This window comes from Dendrobium catenatum, unplaced genomic scaffold, assembly GCF_001605985.2.
Source record: "Dendrobium catenatum unplaced genomic scaffold, ASM160598v2 fragScaff_scaffold_94, whole genome shotgun sequence".
In the NCBI taxonomy this organism is placed as follows: domain Eukaryota; kingdom Viridiplantae; phylum Streptophyta; class Magnoliopsida; order Asparagales; family Orchidaceae; genus Dendrobium; species Dendrobium catenatum.
In genome coordinates this window covers 356,541-373,724 of record NW_021318556.1, presented here as the reverse complement: position 1 = coordinate 373,724, position 17,184 = coordinate 356,541, and the positions used below count along the sequence as shown (strand labels likewise).

The following is a 17,184-nucleotide window of genomic DNA, read 5'->3' as shown; positions in this document are numbered from 1 at the left end:
AAGATCTACCTAGAAGGAAGATAACTGATCACAAAGAGAAGAACGGTGGGAAAGGTTCTTCTTCCCTCTTAGCCCACTAATATGAAGTTTGATTCTTCACTTGATAGCAACAATACAGAGTTATTTTTGAAGTTAGAGAATTTGATCTTAAAGTTTGATATAATTATATCAAACTTTTGGAATTTATTATTGAAATGTAATTTTAATTTTAGATTTAATTTCCTTTTTCTTAGTTTAATTTGTTGTTTTAACTTTGCCTAATTGTTTATGAGATTTTTACTAATTCTTATTCTCTAACTGGATGGGAACTCTGGGATACTAATTAACCTTCGAGTTGTCTTATATTTTGGTATCCCCTGCATCTCAACAGTTTTAAAATAGGAGTTAGTGGATTTCATTACAATTACAATAAGTTTAAAGTAACAAATTACATTTTAAATAAGATCCTTTTGTTGTTAAAAAAAAGGATCATTTAGTTCTTTCTAATAGTTTGTATTAGGTTATCTTTTTTTCTAATGCAAATTTATGCAATTTCTCAAAAAAAAAAAAAAAAAAAAAAAAAAAAAAAAAAAAAAAAAAAAAAAAACAGCCTTTAGTATTTCTAATATATTGATTTCTCTCTACCATCTCACAGAAATATTAGGTCACCATTTACGTAGTTCGTTTAGTATCAGGTCAGACGATGAGGATAAGTTCGAGGGCTGAAAGGTTGAAGATCGGCTTTCTATCACCAGTCTTCGCCACGTATCTTCCTCTCCTACACGTGCTGCTCTCTTCTCTTCTCTTTCACTCTCCTGGATTTCAATAATCGGTTAATACATCGACGAAGGAGCAATTATGCAGGAGCCGACATTGCAATGGATCGGGCAGATAGCGAAATCGAAGGGGAGCCAGAGGGCATGGGGAAGTCAAGCTGGTCCGCCGTCGTCCTGCGCCGTAGTTGGTGGATCGGAAAGAGGGTTACCATCGCTGGAGCTGCAATAACATCCGCGCCTGTCATAATCCCTCCCCTTTTCGTATTATCAACACTAGGTCTCGCCTTCTCCTTTCCTTTCGGAATCTATTTGGCCGGATACATGTGTACTGGCAAAATCATGAGCGTCCTACTCCCTCAGCCTTCTTTGAAGGAGGTCGACAAAGAGTCGCTGGAGTCGGAGGATTTGATAGAGACAGGGTTTGATGCTGACCAATTAGATGAAATGATTTTGGATGAGGAAAAATGGGAGAACACAGGGATCTTTGAAGGTGAAAGGCAAGAAGGCTTCTTATCGGAATTTGGGAACCGGAATGGAGTAGAGAGACCGGCCGTTGAATTAGGCGTTGAAGGCGAAGTGGAAGAAGTGAAAACTGGGAATGGGATTGTAGAGGTGGACGAGATGGGAAAGATTGTGGAGCTTGGTAATGATACAGCTGCTGTGGAGAAGCTAAGAAGCAACGATTTCGACTATTTCGCAGAGGTCAGAAAAGAAGTGCAACTGGGCGAAAAAGTAAGAGAGCAAGTAACTGCTCCTGAGAGCAGTGGATCTCCAAAAAGTCCTTATACTGTGGCTGTCATGGCGTCGAATGAAGAGAGTAATAATAAAGGGTATGAACCCCCAAACTTGAGCTCGGAACATGTTTCTATAGTTGAGCTTAGGGGAGAAGGAAAAACTAATGATACTTTAGTGACAAAAGAACTAAGGGAAGACGGTGGAGAAGAGGAAAAGATACTAAGGGTAACTAATAGTGTTGTGGCTAAAGACAAAAAGTTATTGGAGGAATGCAGGACTGAGGTTCCCAGATTAAAATCTGACTATGAATTGTCTGCCGTAATTGTTCCCTCGAAAGATGAAGATTTTGAAAATTTCGACAAAGTTGACTCCATGGAGCGCAGAAGTCTTGGAAGACCAGTGCCTGCTGCTCTAGTTGAGGTTGGTGTGACTGGTTTGCATTCTCACGATGACATCAGTAGTTTACAGGTCTTTATAATGCTTTCCTGCAGTTGTTTCATATTACACACTTCTTTTATTTTTAAGTAATTGATTCATCAAAATAATGGCAATATTTTTGTTTATCCTGTAAAGAAAGAACTCAATGAAGAAAAACAGGGCTGTTTGCCCCCTAGTAGGGTTTAACTAAATTTAGTAAATCCAGATTTAAATAATTTTATACTTTGGTTAATATTTCAGTAATTAAAAATTTATATTATTGAAATATTTAATATTTTTATTTCCTTTATATCAATTTTAATTATACTAATTAAATTATAATTAATCTCATTATTAGTTCAATTAATAAATAATTTATAATTTATTAAGTTAATTAAATAATAAAATAGAGAGATTAAATAAAAAATATGAAATAATTTTTGATAATAAATCTTAGTGAACTAATATTAGTTATTAAGATTAATTTTATTGTTTAGTCATGTATTTGATTGAATTTTAGTAATTTTAATTATTAATTTTTTTTAATTTTTTGATTAGGTGAATTTAAATTATAATTAGTAGAAATTAATATTCTAAATTAATCAGTAATTAGTAGTTTTTAAATTAATTAATATTATAAATTTAATTTAATTACGTCACAATTAATATTAATTTGCTTAAAACTAACATTTCTCCATGTTTAAAGAATTTAGGAAGCTGAATGAAAATGTTGCTACCTGCTATCATTTTATGTTTACGCAATTTTTTTATTTTGAGGCTTACGCCTCGCCTCACGAACGAAAAACGCCTCAATACCCGATTACGCAATTTTAAACATTGGTTTTTAATTATTATTTTTATTTTGGCTAAATAAATAATCAAATTGCAAGTATCTGTAGAGGACAGTGTACAAAAGTTCTCACATTCAACTAAATGCATTTTAATTTGATGGTAGCATATGAAAACATCTAGTAAGCTTATGACCTAGTAGCCTACTGTCGAGTCAACATGGCATAAATTCCTAGCATCGATTATCCATCCTTATGATATACTGAGTTCAAATTTGTGAAATCTACACATCCTCCACTGGCTTTTAGCTTTCTGGACCATCACCACATTGGAGATCCAGTTTGGGCATTAGACCTCCCCGATGAAGTCGGCGTTTATAAGTTTTTGTATTTCTTCTTTGATGGGTTGGGCGAGTATCGCTGTTGTCTTTTTGATTTTTTGTTTGATGGGTCGAGCATCTCTTCTCATATTAAATTGATGGCAAGCGACCTTTTCATTGATCCTCGGCATCTTTGTGGCCGCAATGCATGCAAATATGTTTAGGTAACCCCTAAGGGTTTGGATCAACTTGCTACTATGCTCCTCGTTGTTGGAGGCACTTATTTTGAGTCTTGCTTGACTCGCCCTCGACAGCAGGTATCTCCTCCACTGCTTCTATGGTCGCCAAGTTGAGACCTTGCTCCACATCTTTTTAGACTTTTTGTGTTGTGATCATCAACTTCCTTATTGCTTGCATGTACCAGGTGGATGATTGAATGAGGTCGCTCCTCACTATAATCTCGCTTCCCGTTGCTAGGAATTTGATTATGACGTGGTAGGTGGACACCACAACTTGGAAAGTGTTCAGTAGATGCTTGCCAAAGATAGCATTGTAGGTCGCTGGACATCGACGATGATGAAGTATGTCATCCCCATGTATTGGTGGTCCCCTTCTCCTTGGTGAGAGGTAGGGGGAGTATTCCTTTTGTCTCTTTTCACTCTCCTATGAAACCATGGAGAGGTCTTGTAGTGGGGCTGAGTTGAGAAGAAAGCAAATTAATTTTAGTAAAGGCAAATTGGAAAATAATATTTAGAAAATTTCTCGTGTTTATGAGAATACTATTAATCTAATAGTTGGTGACTAGGGCAGTGATGACTATTGCATTGTGCGGGTTCCCTCCAGTAGGTTTGTTCTCTTCGCAGAAAGTGATCGAAACGACATCCACTACTCGAGCTTACAAAATGGATGCTAAGTTCACCTCTTCAACCCGTATTGGTGATAGTGATCTTGTGAAGAATTAGATCTTTGGTCTTTCCTATCCTTGGGATGGAATCTTTCTCTATCTCTTCTTCGTTGCTCCTCTCCTCTTGCAATGTTCTCGTGTGGTCGAGCTTTTGACGAAGATTCAACCACTTTGTTAAACTCCTTTGCATTGACATGACTGTTAGCCAGTTCCAATAGTTTGGCGAGTGATTTTAGTTATTACATGATAATTGTATACTTAAAGGGGCCCTCTCTCAGTCCTTGGGTCAGTGCATTTGGGGTAACTATATGCTCTATATCCTTCACAACCAATATTTATCTTCGGAACCTCATTATTAAATTCCTTAGTGATTCCCTCAGCTAAATCCTCATTATTAGTAGAGCTTGCGATCTTTTCGCGGCTTTTGGTCGCTTGCGAATTGGGTCACAAACTTTCGCTTAAATTCGGCAATGGAGGTGATTACCCACAAGTGTGGGCAAGTAAACCACCTGAGCACCGACTACTTGAGTGTGGTGAAGAAAAGACAACACTTATCTATATCCAGCAAGGAAGTCATCGACTCGAAAGTCATCACATTGTTAGTGGGTTTAGTTTTGCATTTAGATGACTACAGGTAGGCATCTTGAATTTAGGAGGCGGCCTTGCCTCAGTGATTTCCCTAGAAAGGCATTCGTGAGTTCAGATTCATCTCTTTTGTTTTGCCTGACCAATAGACTGTAGTCTTTATCACTCATCCACATGCGAGTGTAGTCAAGAATTGGCATCGAGGTTAGTGCTCTCTAGGTGTCTGCGGCGAGCTTCTGTGTTTTTGGATCCCTTTGGGATGCTCTAGACTCACACTTGCCCTTGGAGGCTGCCGAAGGCATCTTGGATCGTCTTCATAATATGTTCTTCCATCTTTGGTAAGTCACAACGGATGGTGAATTTGACGGTCTCCATATTTATTGTGGTCTGTTGCAGGAGTTGCTCTTCAAGTTGGTCCTGTCTTCTTGTCGTTGGCTTCAATCCATGCTCACTTCACTTAAGAGGATGTTGAATCTAAATTTGTACGTGGATGATACTCGACTTTATTAGCAGGCCTACACAGTGAGATGGAATCTGCATGAATGAATGGAGAGTATAGAAAGAGAGTGGAGAAGAAGAGCTACTCAAACTAGTAGAGTATGCACTATCAATGTAAGAGAAATTTTGGTGTCCCCCAAATGCTCTTTGTCATCTCTTATTTATAGGATTCTTAGAGCTAGAAGAAAGGTTGCAATGAGAAAAATTAAAAAAATAACAAGCTACATAGAATACTTTTATAATGCTACACATTAATCCAGATATGTGTTGCCTCTTGATGGACTGGAGGAGGATGAAGTCAGCGGTCTCTTGGGTGAGCTCTCTATGGGAAAGCTTAGTGGTATCAAGTAAGCTCCTAAGGAGCCTGCAAGTGAGTCCTGGCGAGACATCGGATGTGGTTGACGACTTGTGTGGAAAGGAAATAATAGCTTACCTAATAGTTCATGGATAGTTTTAAGGAGAAAGGTGAGTTAGATTTGGTGAGCATGAAGAGTTCTAGGCTGGGCAATAATAGCTGAATGATGTGAGAAGTTCTCTATATAGCCAATTTATTGTAGTTAAGTTGGGCGTGCTTTAAATGTTCTGGGGGAGTGCCAGTGATTGCGGTAGTGGTGAGTGGTGGTTTGACAAGGAATCTTCAATTCGTTTTGTGCAAGTCAACATCTTTAGTAGGCTCAGATGAGTAGAGCTTGTCGATCTCCACGGGCGAGTCCCTCTTATAGTCCCAAACGAGTTCTCCAAAGGAACTCTTATTGAGGGCGAATATCCTTTTTATGACTCGGTAGCCATCCGTTAAACACCTATGAAGGTATTTATGGGTATAAACCTTTCAAGTTCCAATCGATGTTTGATCATGAACTGATGTACAGTGTTTCATAATCTTCATGCTAATGTTTTGGGTTTTCAATTAGAATTTTTTTGTAACATACCATCTATAGTTCACTCTAAGGGATTCCTAGTAGTGTCATGATACCACCATATATTACTTTAAAGCCTGCCAATATTAATAATTTATAATTATAAGCTTACCTAATTAGCTTTACGGTTATGCCCCCCTCCTGGTGAAATGATTTGCTTCCCTGGTACCTAGTCAAAGAGCTGTAAAACATTGAATATTCTTGATTATTGCTTGTATTTTCTCCTTTAAACATATTCTATTAATTTTATTTAATGGACTTGTTTTTGATTTATACTTTTACAAATAATTCCAGAGAACAAACAACGAGGAACAACACTGGGATCAAATTTTCTCATTGAGAGCTATTGTGGGTTACAATGAAACACTGCAGCCTTCCCTTAGGGAGGAAGTCATGGCGCTCTATCTATATATTGGAGTGGAACCACCTGTCTCTCTTAAGCACGCTACTGATATTGCAGAAATTAACAAGAACCTTCAGTTCTTGAAATCTGTTGTTGGAGTCAAGTGAATTGAATACTGCAAAAGCTAAAATTGTTGAACAAGGAGCATTTTTTTTTTTTTTTTTTTTTTGTTAATTATATTTGTGATTCTAAGTTCTTGGCAACAAATCTCTACATCAGTTGGTCTATTTATTTTGTGTATGTTCAATCATTCCGACGTCCTCTCACGGCTTACTATCAATATATTCCCTATCCGCATTAAGAACCTGGCAATTGGTTTATTTAATGCTTATCAATATGTTGAGGTCCTGCAATCTTTCACATTTTGTCAGAAGTCAGAACTGGTGTTTGAATATTTCATGATTTATTTTGCACTTTAAGCCAGCTGAGAAGTTTCGAAAGTGTTGAAGGGAAAATTCATGTTTCTTATTGCCCACTCGTCCTTTCCTTTATCCAGTACAAACCTAGGATTTGGATGACCCAAGGGCTTCAAATTGAAATTGATTTTGGGATACATCTGTGTTAGAATTTCTTGGCTTAGTTTGGATGCGGTATAGGTTGGTCTATGAAAGGTTAAAGCCGGCTATGTAAGTGAAATCCTTGGTAGACAGCATTTTTTTTATACACTGTATAGTGTTCTAGATCAACAACATTTTTTATTTTTTGGAGAAATCCACGGAGCAGCCTACGCGTTAATATAAAAGAAGGTTACAGGGTCCTCAAAGGAGACCTTCAGCTCGCTAATGCTCAAAAGAGTTAAAACAAAATTCAAAATAAAATCTAAGAGCCGATGATGCCCTACACTAAAAATAATAAAATAATTTAATAACAATCTAGGGTTGCAAGTAGGCAACACCCAAAAAAGGAAGATCATAAAAAAAGAATTCAGCAAAGAATTCCTGCCAAAAGTAGTAACGTTGTCCAAAAAAACCTCAGTCCACCGAACCTGCAAGAGAAAGTGACTGCAAAAGGGAAACAAACACTATAACACGAGGAAAAAACAAGTAATGTTGTAACTGGATATAAGTTGTGACCAATACGAATTTAAGTAAATAAAGGTGGAATACTTTCCAATAGAAATAAAGAACATCCACCTATTTTTGGTATTCTAAAAAACCTTATTAAACACCTTGCAGTCACAATTCAGAATGGTCAAATATTTACTTATACAAATGGGTAAATGTAATGAAATCACATGAACACATAACCAAATAAAGTTGTCATTCATAACCTGAGCTATATCAAGAGACATAACAATACTGCTATAAAATATATCCCTAAACAATACAAGCATAAATTGAAGCTGTGAGGTGATGAAGTTTCCCGGAAAATGCACATTCCGGAAAAAACCAAAAACTGGAAAGGTTCCAATCATAAGCACCAAACTCCTCCCAACCAAAGAGGAACAAACAAACCAACTCAATAGAGAAAAGGGGAATCATCCAAAAAGATGAAGCTGCAAATAATTAATAGAAGTGGTCGCATATAAAGAAAATGCCAGGCATTGAAATACCAATCCTCTCCCAACTAGAGAGGAAGATAAGTAACCATCAAAAAGGTAGATAGGAGAACCCATAAAATAAGACAACCAATAAAAAAGACGACTAGCTTCCCAGAATTGTTCAATTGAAGCAGACAGAGAGTGAACAATCCTCCATACGAAGAAAAATGGCCAAAGAATCAAACCCACATTAAAGAGATTAAGAGAAATCAGAAGAAACAAAAAAATATAAATACAGAAGTCATACATGAACGAGAGAGACACAAAAAGAAAACGAGCTTAATTACTTCTAACATAAGGCAACCCCAAACTGTCAAGCCTAGTTAAGCCAACAATGTTGATAGGAAGAGAAGACCCCATAAATTCCATAAACTCCAACAAATTGCAGCCTAAATTGGCTAAAAAATTAGCAACATAATTACCTTCCCTATAAATATGAGTAATAGAAAAATTGATAAATGAAAGACACTACTTCATTTCTTTGATGGTATAAAAATACGTGGGATTGTCATTAACTTTCTCAAGAATGTAATGAATGATCAATATAGCTTCCACTTCAATCCAAAGATTAGTAATCCCTAAAGAAATGCATAACTGGACACCATATTTTAAAGCCTCAAGCTCAGCCATAGTGGCATTATTGATAGTCAAGGGACTGGCAAAAGCCACATTAACCTGGCCATTATGATCCCGGATTAGACCACCATAGCTAGCTTTAGCCGATTTAAAAGACCCATCAGTATTGAGTTTATAGAAACCTTGATGAGGCTTGGTCCATTTAAAAAAAGTGTCTTTATGAAAATGAGCAATATACATAAAATTGATGCCAAACATCTAAGCAATTTGATGACAACCAGTAAAATAATAACTATTTATCAAGTTAGCGAAGTATAACTGTCTCACCTTATCTTAACCTTGAAGATAATGTTCGTGGCATTCATATCGATGTTCTCATGCTTCAACTCATTCCTACTTTTCTAAAGGAACAAATATATAATAACAAGTAAAATATTACAAATATGATTCTTAGGAGAAACAAACTAGTCTTACAAAATATTCTTAATAGTGTTATAGTCTTTACAAAAATAGGTATTAAAACCATTATAAAAAAACAACCAAACTTTCAAAGCAATATACCCATTAGCACAAACATAATTTAGAGTTTTCATATGATAACTACACTGGCATTTGGAAACAATGCAAAAACCCTTCTTGCAAAGAATAGTATCCACGGGCACGCAATTATTAAAAATTCTCCAAATAAGAATAGAATAAGAGATAGGAATTTCTTTTTGCCAAATAGAGGGTAAAATATGATTTTTAGGAAGACAGTCCCTAATAAAATGCCAAACTTCCTTGAATAAAAATCTACCATCATTGGATTTATTAAATACAATGCAAAGTTGAAGAGGAATTTTCACAATGAGAAAAATGATTGAATCAGGAAGAAAATCCGAAAGATAGTTCACATTCCAATTCCCATTATGAATAAAATTCGACACTTTACAAGCACTATTAGTATGGGTATTGAGCAAATTCTCAATGGAAGAGATACCTAACCAATTGTTTTGCCAAAAAAATATGTCATCCAAACCAAAACCCCATTGACTCAACTTTCAGCATCCCATTTTATGGAGCAGATCCTCTTCCAATTAAAAGAATAACCTTTTTTGAAAAAAATATTTAAGAGGATGCTTTCCAACAGAATATTTGGAAATTATAAATTTAGCCCATAAGCTTTTTTTGGATCTTAAATTGAACAACAACATATAAGTAGGGGTCTCAATTCGGGTCGATGGGTCGAGTTCAGGTCGAACCAGAGTTGACCCAGATCAAAACCGGTCAACTCAAACCTGACCCATTTTTGCAAACGGGTCGGATATTTCAACCCGGACCCGACCCGACCCCATTTAGTAGATTTGGCTGAAGAAGAATGAGCTGAGCGCCTGAGCTAGTCTCTGAGTGCGGGCGGAGTCACGTACGATAGCAGGCAAAGTCACGAGCTTGCGACAGCGGGCAGCGTCCGCGGGACAGCGCTAGTGCAGGGCCGTGGGCAAAGTCACGTGCTGCAGTGGGTGACATCACGAGTGTTGGTGGAAACCCAATATGGACTCAACTTTCGGGTCATTGTCGAGTTGATTTCGGGTGTTCAGGTCAACCCAAACCCACCCTATTTTTGAAATGGGTCAAAATCCAAACCCGAAACCTACCTATTTGCTAACTGAGTAAATTCGAACCCGAATTTTTTCAGGTTGAGTTTCGGGTCATGTCGAAAATTGACACCCCTACTTATAAGAAAAACCATGGGCCATATCAGTCAAGTTTTTAAAACCAAGCTTACCTTCATCTTGGACACCAAAGCATTTGTCCCAAGATGTCCAAATTAAAGTAGATTATCCTCTTTACTACCCTAGAGAAATTTGTTGAAAATTCTTTCTAGCCTACTACAAACATTCACAGTAGGATATAAAGTATGAAATAAATAGATAGGAATAGAACACATAACACTTTTGATTAACACTAATCTTCCACCAAAGAAAGAAAATTAAAAGCCCAAGTAGACAACTTTTTATGAATATTAGAAAAAATGTCCCAAAATAAATTTAGTAGTATTTTTTTTTAAATCTTTTTTTTATATAAAATCACTTTTGATCCCACCAACTCTCTCACAGACATTAGTAGTAGTATTAAAATCACCACCCACTATCCAAGGCTGGACAATATTAGAAGCAAATCAGTGATTTTATTCCACAAAATTCTCCTCTCAATCCTAGAACAAGAAGCATAAATGAAAGAGAACAATAGGAGAATTGAAGAAAATTAATACTAGTGTGCACAATTTGAGGGTAGTCATTCAAAATGCTTAGGTTAACCCAATGTTTCCAAAAACTCCAAATCTTATTAGAACAATTACTAAAGGACCAGTCAAAACCCAAGTAAATATGAATCGAATCCAACTTAGCATAAGAGGTTAAAGGCTCAAGTAAAACCAAAACATTAGTATTTTGAATCCTACATAAATTTTTAACTCTATCTCTAGAAGGGAGATTACCCACATCCCTAATATTCCAAATAATGGGTTTAACCATTGGAAGAAGATACATTAGAAGCTCGTGACCTTAGATGCTTGACCATCCAAAGGTTTATTATTTTTAATTGTCTTCTTACCAACTTTGGTATAACCCTACAACTCATTATTAGCATTTTGTTTATTATTATGGGATAACAATGAAACATCAGAAGTACCTTCGGACTTTCCTATTTTTGAAAAATCCTTATTAGGCACAAATTCTCCTTCCTCCATATGGTTATCCTCATCACCCCCTCATTCTCGGTTTGGTCCCTATTGACATGGTTTAAAGCACATTATTTTTGAACCAAAGCATCACCACTTTCACCAAGTTGCAAGTCATTCTCCTTGTTTTCAATATGGGACCCTTATTCCGTAAGCACGCTGGAAGGAAAAGTGATGTCACCTTCATTGTTTTGAATAATTAATTAATTCGTTTGGGCCATAATATGAGATCCCACTATAGATGTAGTAGCTAAATTAGCTTCCTTGTCAAAACTAGGATTGTCCACAGATAAAGCTTCACTGTTATCCCAAATTGCCATATTAACATTGTTGACTTGTAGATGAATAAGGCCATCCGAATCATTAGAATCATTCTTATTAGAATGACCCACATCTTTTTCCTCCTTGTTTCTTTTTCTAAGGTTAGGGTGAACCATATAAAATTCATTGATCGAATGATCGTGCGCCTTAAAATGAGAACATAAATCAAGAATATTTTCAATATTGATTTTTTTTTGTAAATAACCAGCAGCCTTTGACCCAAGTCACATATATTGGGGGTGATTTTGGCTTTCAAAAGAGACATAAAAATATTTGGAAGATTTTTCAGGAATGTTTGTAGAAAATATGGAGTTTGTAAATTTTTTTTTTTTTTAAATGATTTTGAAGTAGAAAAGCGCATTTGAAAATAAGGCTTGGTCATTTTTACCTTAATTTGGAATAATTTAGTTTAAGTTGATTTTTTTTCTGTAACATGAGGTTAGAATATGCTATGATTTTTAATTTTTTTTTTTTAAATATGCGAGATGTATGAGAAGAAATTTAAAGTTCAATTTTTTTTCCTACTGCATTGAGGATTGACTTTGCTCATTATCTACAAAATAAAAATTGTGTAGAAGAAATTTCTCACCCAAGGAAGGTGTTTACCTGACACTTCAAAATTTTGATTTTGACCAAAATAAAGTTCTTATTGATATTATAACATTCTAAAATATTTCCTATAGAATTTTATATTTGAAAGTCAAACTTCCTAAAATGGAGGTAGTTGATTACTTGGTTTTATGGGTGAAGGTGGTTGGGTTGATGGCATATGAAATACTCTTTATTTTAAGGGGAGTGGACTTGAGATATTTCTTTATTTGCTTTATTGTTGCCATGGATTATTTAAATGAAAATTACTTTGTAGTTTTATAAGTAGTGCTATTATTTCCTAACTCAGATGTGGACAAATGTAAATCTTAATTGCCTAAGCTCTTCTCACTAAGCATCTTAATATGTTTCCCAAAGACATTTTTACTATCTATTAACCCATCTAATCTGATTGTTGGTAAAATGACGAAGACAAATTAAATGCTAATTACAACAATTTTCTTAATGTTTTCTAAAATATGAATTAAATTTAGCATCCATATATATATATATGTATATATATAATAAGTTGCTCGAACTATCTATATATATATATATATATATAATAAGTTGCTCGAACTTAACTAAATGCATACATAACTTTATTGAATATCCCGTTAGAGAGAGAAACCCCATTGTTTTCAAATTTTCCTTCTCCCGGTTTTTCAGCGACCTTCATCGCCGGCATTAGGTAATGGCGGCGTATAGTCGTTGGCCACCGGCTGGTGCTCTAGCTCAAACTGGAGGATTATGTGAAGAAGTTGTAGAAGGATATCGTCGTCAGATGATGAATGTGAACGTCATGCGTAGGATGTCTGAACGACCTTTGATTTTTGAGGAGGTAAGTAATTCACCTGTTAAGAAGAAATTTGATTTTGTGGAAGGAAAGGGGAAAAGTGTTTTGGATATCCCTACTTGTAATACTCCTCAACTCCAAGAGTATTCTGTGGAAGTGCAGCAAAAATCTAATGAGATTGAGGCTTCTTCATCACGTATGAAGCTTTTTGTTAACAAATTTGGTTATTCAAATGCAATCCATGACCTCCGACCAGGGATAAATGCGAATTTCCAGGATGATGTTAACAATAATTTTCATCAGGATGATAAGTGAACTTCTAAGGCTAATGGATTAAATATAGATTCAAATCCTATTACTTCTGGAAATGTAATGGATAACATAACAGTGAAAGGCTTATACAATGTTCATAAAGAACAGGTGAATGGAAGCGATAATCAATCAAGGATGGACATGAACAAGGTTCAAAATTTTGAAACAGGGGATCTAGGCAACTGTGTTGAGGCAGAGGTAAATTTGGATTGTCCTAGTAGAAATTCTAATAATGAGATTATTAATGTCTGGAAGAAAAAATCCATAAATGTAACTGGTTTAAACTATGGTGAAGATTTTATTGAGAATGAGTCTGTTGTGAAGCTTCATTATGAAAATGATTTATTAAACTCTAATATATTGAATAAATCTCTGGTTATTAAGATCTTTGGAGATAATATTCCATTCCACATTATAAGTATTGAACTAAGAAGGTAGTGGGCTATTTTTGGAAAGTTTCATTTGACTTTACTTGGAATGGGATGGGTTCTTTGTGCTTTCAATAAACCACAAGCATTGGAAAAAGTCTTAATCAGTGGACCGTGGTATGTTAATGGAAACATTGTTGGGATGGACAGATGGTCCCCATCATTTTCCACAAACTCATTTAAAGGATCTTTGAGAATATAGAAGATCCAGTAAGTTGATCAAATAAATCATCAATCTGTGGTAGTAGATACTTATTCTTGATAGTGAATTTGTTCAACTCTTGATAGTTAATATACATATGCATTGTACTTTCCTTTTTCTTCAAAAATAGAATAGGTGCTCCCCATGGAGATACTAGGATGAATAAATCCCCTATCATCAACCAACTCTTGAAGCTGAACCTTCAACTCTTGAAGCTCCTTTGGTGCCATCCTATACGGAGCTATAGATATTAGGGACGTACTTGAAAATATATCAATACAGAACTTTACATCTCTATCTGATGGTAAACTGATTAACTCATTAGGAAATACATCTAAAAAATCCTGTATTACTGCGATACCAGAAAGAGAACTACCATCTATACTCCTATCCTGAACTGATGCCAGAAATACCATACCACCCTTCTTCCATAATCTATTTACTTCCGATTTAGAGATTAAATAGGATATAACACCTCTAATTCTTTGGAATACATAACTTTCACTACCCATAAATAACGTAACTTGCCTCTTCAAGCAATCAATCTGAGCTCCACACTAACTTAGACAATTCATACCTAGAATAACTTCATATGAAGAAATGGGTAATAAAATCAAATTAGATTTCCACTTCTTATCATAAATCTCAATATTATAGAAAAAAATAGACTGGCTATTATATTATCTCTAGCCAACAAAATGATAAAAAGAGAAGCAGGTAATACAACTGAAGCCAAGTGTAGTGAATCAAATAAATGCTCAAAAATAAAGGAATGACTAGCTCCAAAATCGAATAAACATGATATGGATGCCCAAAAATATAAACCGTACCTTCCATAATATTTGGAGCATCCCGGGCCTCCTATTGAATCAAACTTTATACACGTGGCTGAATTTGAGCTGGAGCAACAGAACTAATAGGATATATCTGACCACTTCCAAATGGTCTCCTTGCCACTAAATTTGAACCATCAGCTCTACCAAATGATCCATAAAAAAAGTACAGAGAGGAACCTCCCTTGGTCTCCCTGCTAATCTAACAAAGCTCTCTGATCTGGACTCAAAACATCGGTAAAATCGTGCCTGTGGAAAATCTATTACCCGATGCCTTATTTGACTGTATTAGAAAAATTATCCTATCATCTTATAACACTGACTATAATGAGATTGACCATAACCTAGCACATAGGTGCCCCACTAAGTGAATCAGAACTGGCTATGCTGCCACTACCAGAGACTGCTGTAGATGCCGACTATCCACCTCTTCTAAAATCTCTTGGTGTAGATCTATACTTCTTTCCAAAAAATCATTTACCAGAAGTCTTACCATTTAACCTCTTCGTATTAGTAGTCTACCACTGCTGAGTAGCCATCAGATCATTCTCTATCAGACGAGCTCTCTCCACAAGCTCAAAGAAATAAAAAATGTGAAATGGCACAAGAGGCTATCTCAGACTCTCAAAAACCTATAATACTTCTCCACATCAGTGCTAACCAATTATGGAGAATATCTAGCCAAAGTAGTGTACTCTACCTCATACTGTATAATTTTCTTGCTCCCTTGAACTAGCATTAAAAAAGTCTCCTGTATTTGCTGTCATATGGAAGGTGGTACAAATTAGGCTCTAAACACATTAGAGAACTTCTCCCAGGTAATCATAGAGTTCAATCTCCTTTTAAATTTTTCCTCTTACTGGCCCATCCACCAATACTCTACCTCACCATCCAATAGAAAGACTGTTAACAGTACTTTACTCTTAGGAGGACATTGAATACCATCAAAGGTCTTTTCTAGTCTCCTTAACCAGCACTCTACTGTTGTGGGCTCAATAGTACACTCAAATTTTGGAGGCTTTTCAATCTAAAAAACATCTGTAGATGTTTGTCTATCTCTTTAGATCTAATAATAGGAACCCTTGTCTATTCCTCGCCCATCATATGGGCTATCAAAGTAGCAAACTGTGAAACCATATATGAACCAACTGTTAGAGAAAAACTATATACAAGAGCTGCATGATAAGCACTCTATCCATCGATCATATCTGGGTCTGGTGGATCCATGATTATATAGAATATGTAGCTGAACACAGATGCACATGAAATAAAAATAATGAATAGTCAGACATACTTGAAACTATCCCACTAGACTTATAGATTAATTTCTATAGCTCTACTTTATGATCAAATTCCAAAGCTATTACTATGATACTACAAAAACATGTCAGAACCTAACTCGACCAGGATAGGTGCTAGTTGCAAACTTGGATTCATGGATAATAGTTTTGATGATAACAAATATTTCTAGCATTTCTATTTCTCTATTATTTCCCTGCATACTAACTTTTTAGGTCAACAAGGTCAATTGCAAATCAAGCTAGCTCAAGATTGGGTAGATTAGGACTAAGTGAGTCTGTAAGTGTACTTCAAGTGTTTTTACCTTTTCTTGAGTATAATGTAATAATGTGGATCTTGATGCTAAGTAACCTTGTACACACACAGACTCAGGGGGAGAAACTCTATATGTTTTAGAGTTTTTAATTTTTATTCATATCATTCAAGATGATCAAAAATCATCCTGGACCATCCATTAAAAATTGAAACCGTAACTAAACCTCTTATGTTAAGATAGCCAAATTAATAAAATCATCCTGGATGATAGGCTCAAATAAGAAAAAATTAGCCGCTACACCTTATTAGCTATGATATATTATTTTTACAAATTATACAGGATGATCCCATATCATCCTGAATAATTCATTACAACCATGCCTAATAAGTCAATTGATTAAGGAAAGTAATTAATATTTGATTGATTCATCATATCATCCTAGACAATCATAGGATCATCCTAGACTATCAGTTAAAAAAACCTTAGTTTTCTCCTGTATAAATTGGACGACTAGAAAGATATGCTGGGAAAAAATCAATGATTTTGAACTAATTATACGAGATGATTTTTGAATCATTTTTGATTTATTACTTATGAAGGCACAAGTGTAGTTAAGCAATCTAAGTTGAATATTTTACTTCATGACTATGAACTCTTTCACATGAAACCTAGTCAGTCAATATCTGAAATGTATACTAGGTTTATATAAATTGTCACCCCCTGCATGCCTTTGGAAGAGAGCTCACTAACTTCAAGAAAGTTAATAAAATTTTGAGATATCTACCTTCTTCCTTGTTGCTAAGATTACTACTATAACTAAATCTAAGGATTTTAATATTTATTCGATCAATAACTTACTTGGATCACTAATTACTTACGAACAAAGAGTGAAACAAAGATAACTTGATGCAGGTGAGAAAAAGAAGGAGAAAACTATGGTGATGAAGGCTTATGAAATGGATACTAATTCTTCTAGGTCTAAAAGTGATGAT

General features: G+C 35.4%; 1 protein-coding gene across 2 annotated transcripts; it reads left to right on the top strand.

Annotated features, from left to right (window-relative positions):
• The first annotated feature begins 632 nt into the window (after positions 1-632).
• Positions 633-6,659, top strand: LOC110102400. 2 transcript variants are annotated; one of them, XM_020830732.2, is made up of 2 exons: positions 633-1,910; positions 6,214-6,659. In XM_020830732.2, the coding sequence occupies exons 1-2, from the start codon at positions 858-860 to the stop codon at positions 6,427-6,429; spliced, it is 1,269 nt and encodes a 422-aa protein (XP_020686391.1). In that variant the 5' UTR covers positions 633-857; the 3' UTR covers positions 6,430-6,659. The 2 variants fall into 2 exon arrangements, with proteins under 2 accessions (XP_020686391.1, XP_020686389.1); XM_020830730.2 differs by having other exon boundaries at positions 633-1,958.
• The last annotated feature ends 10,525 nt before the right edge of the window (positions 6,660-17,184 follow it).

Coding starts and splice junctions, on each gene's coding strand:
- LOC110102400 (XM_020830730.2), top strand. CDS start 858: ATGGATCGGGCAGATAGCGAAATCGAAGGGGAGCCAGAGGGCATGGGG. Junction 1,959..6,213: donor ATGACATCAGTAGTTTACAG/GTCTTTATAATG, acceptor AAATAATTCCAG/AGAACAAACAACGAGGAACA.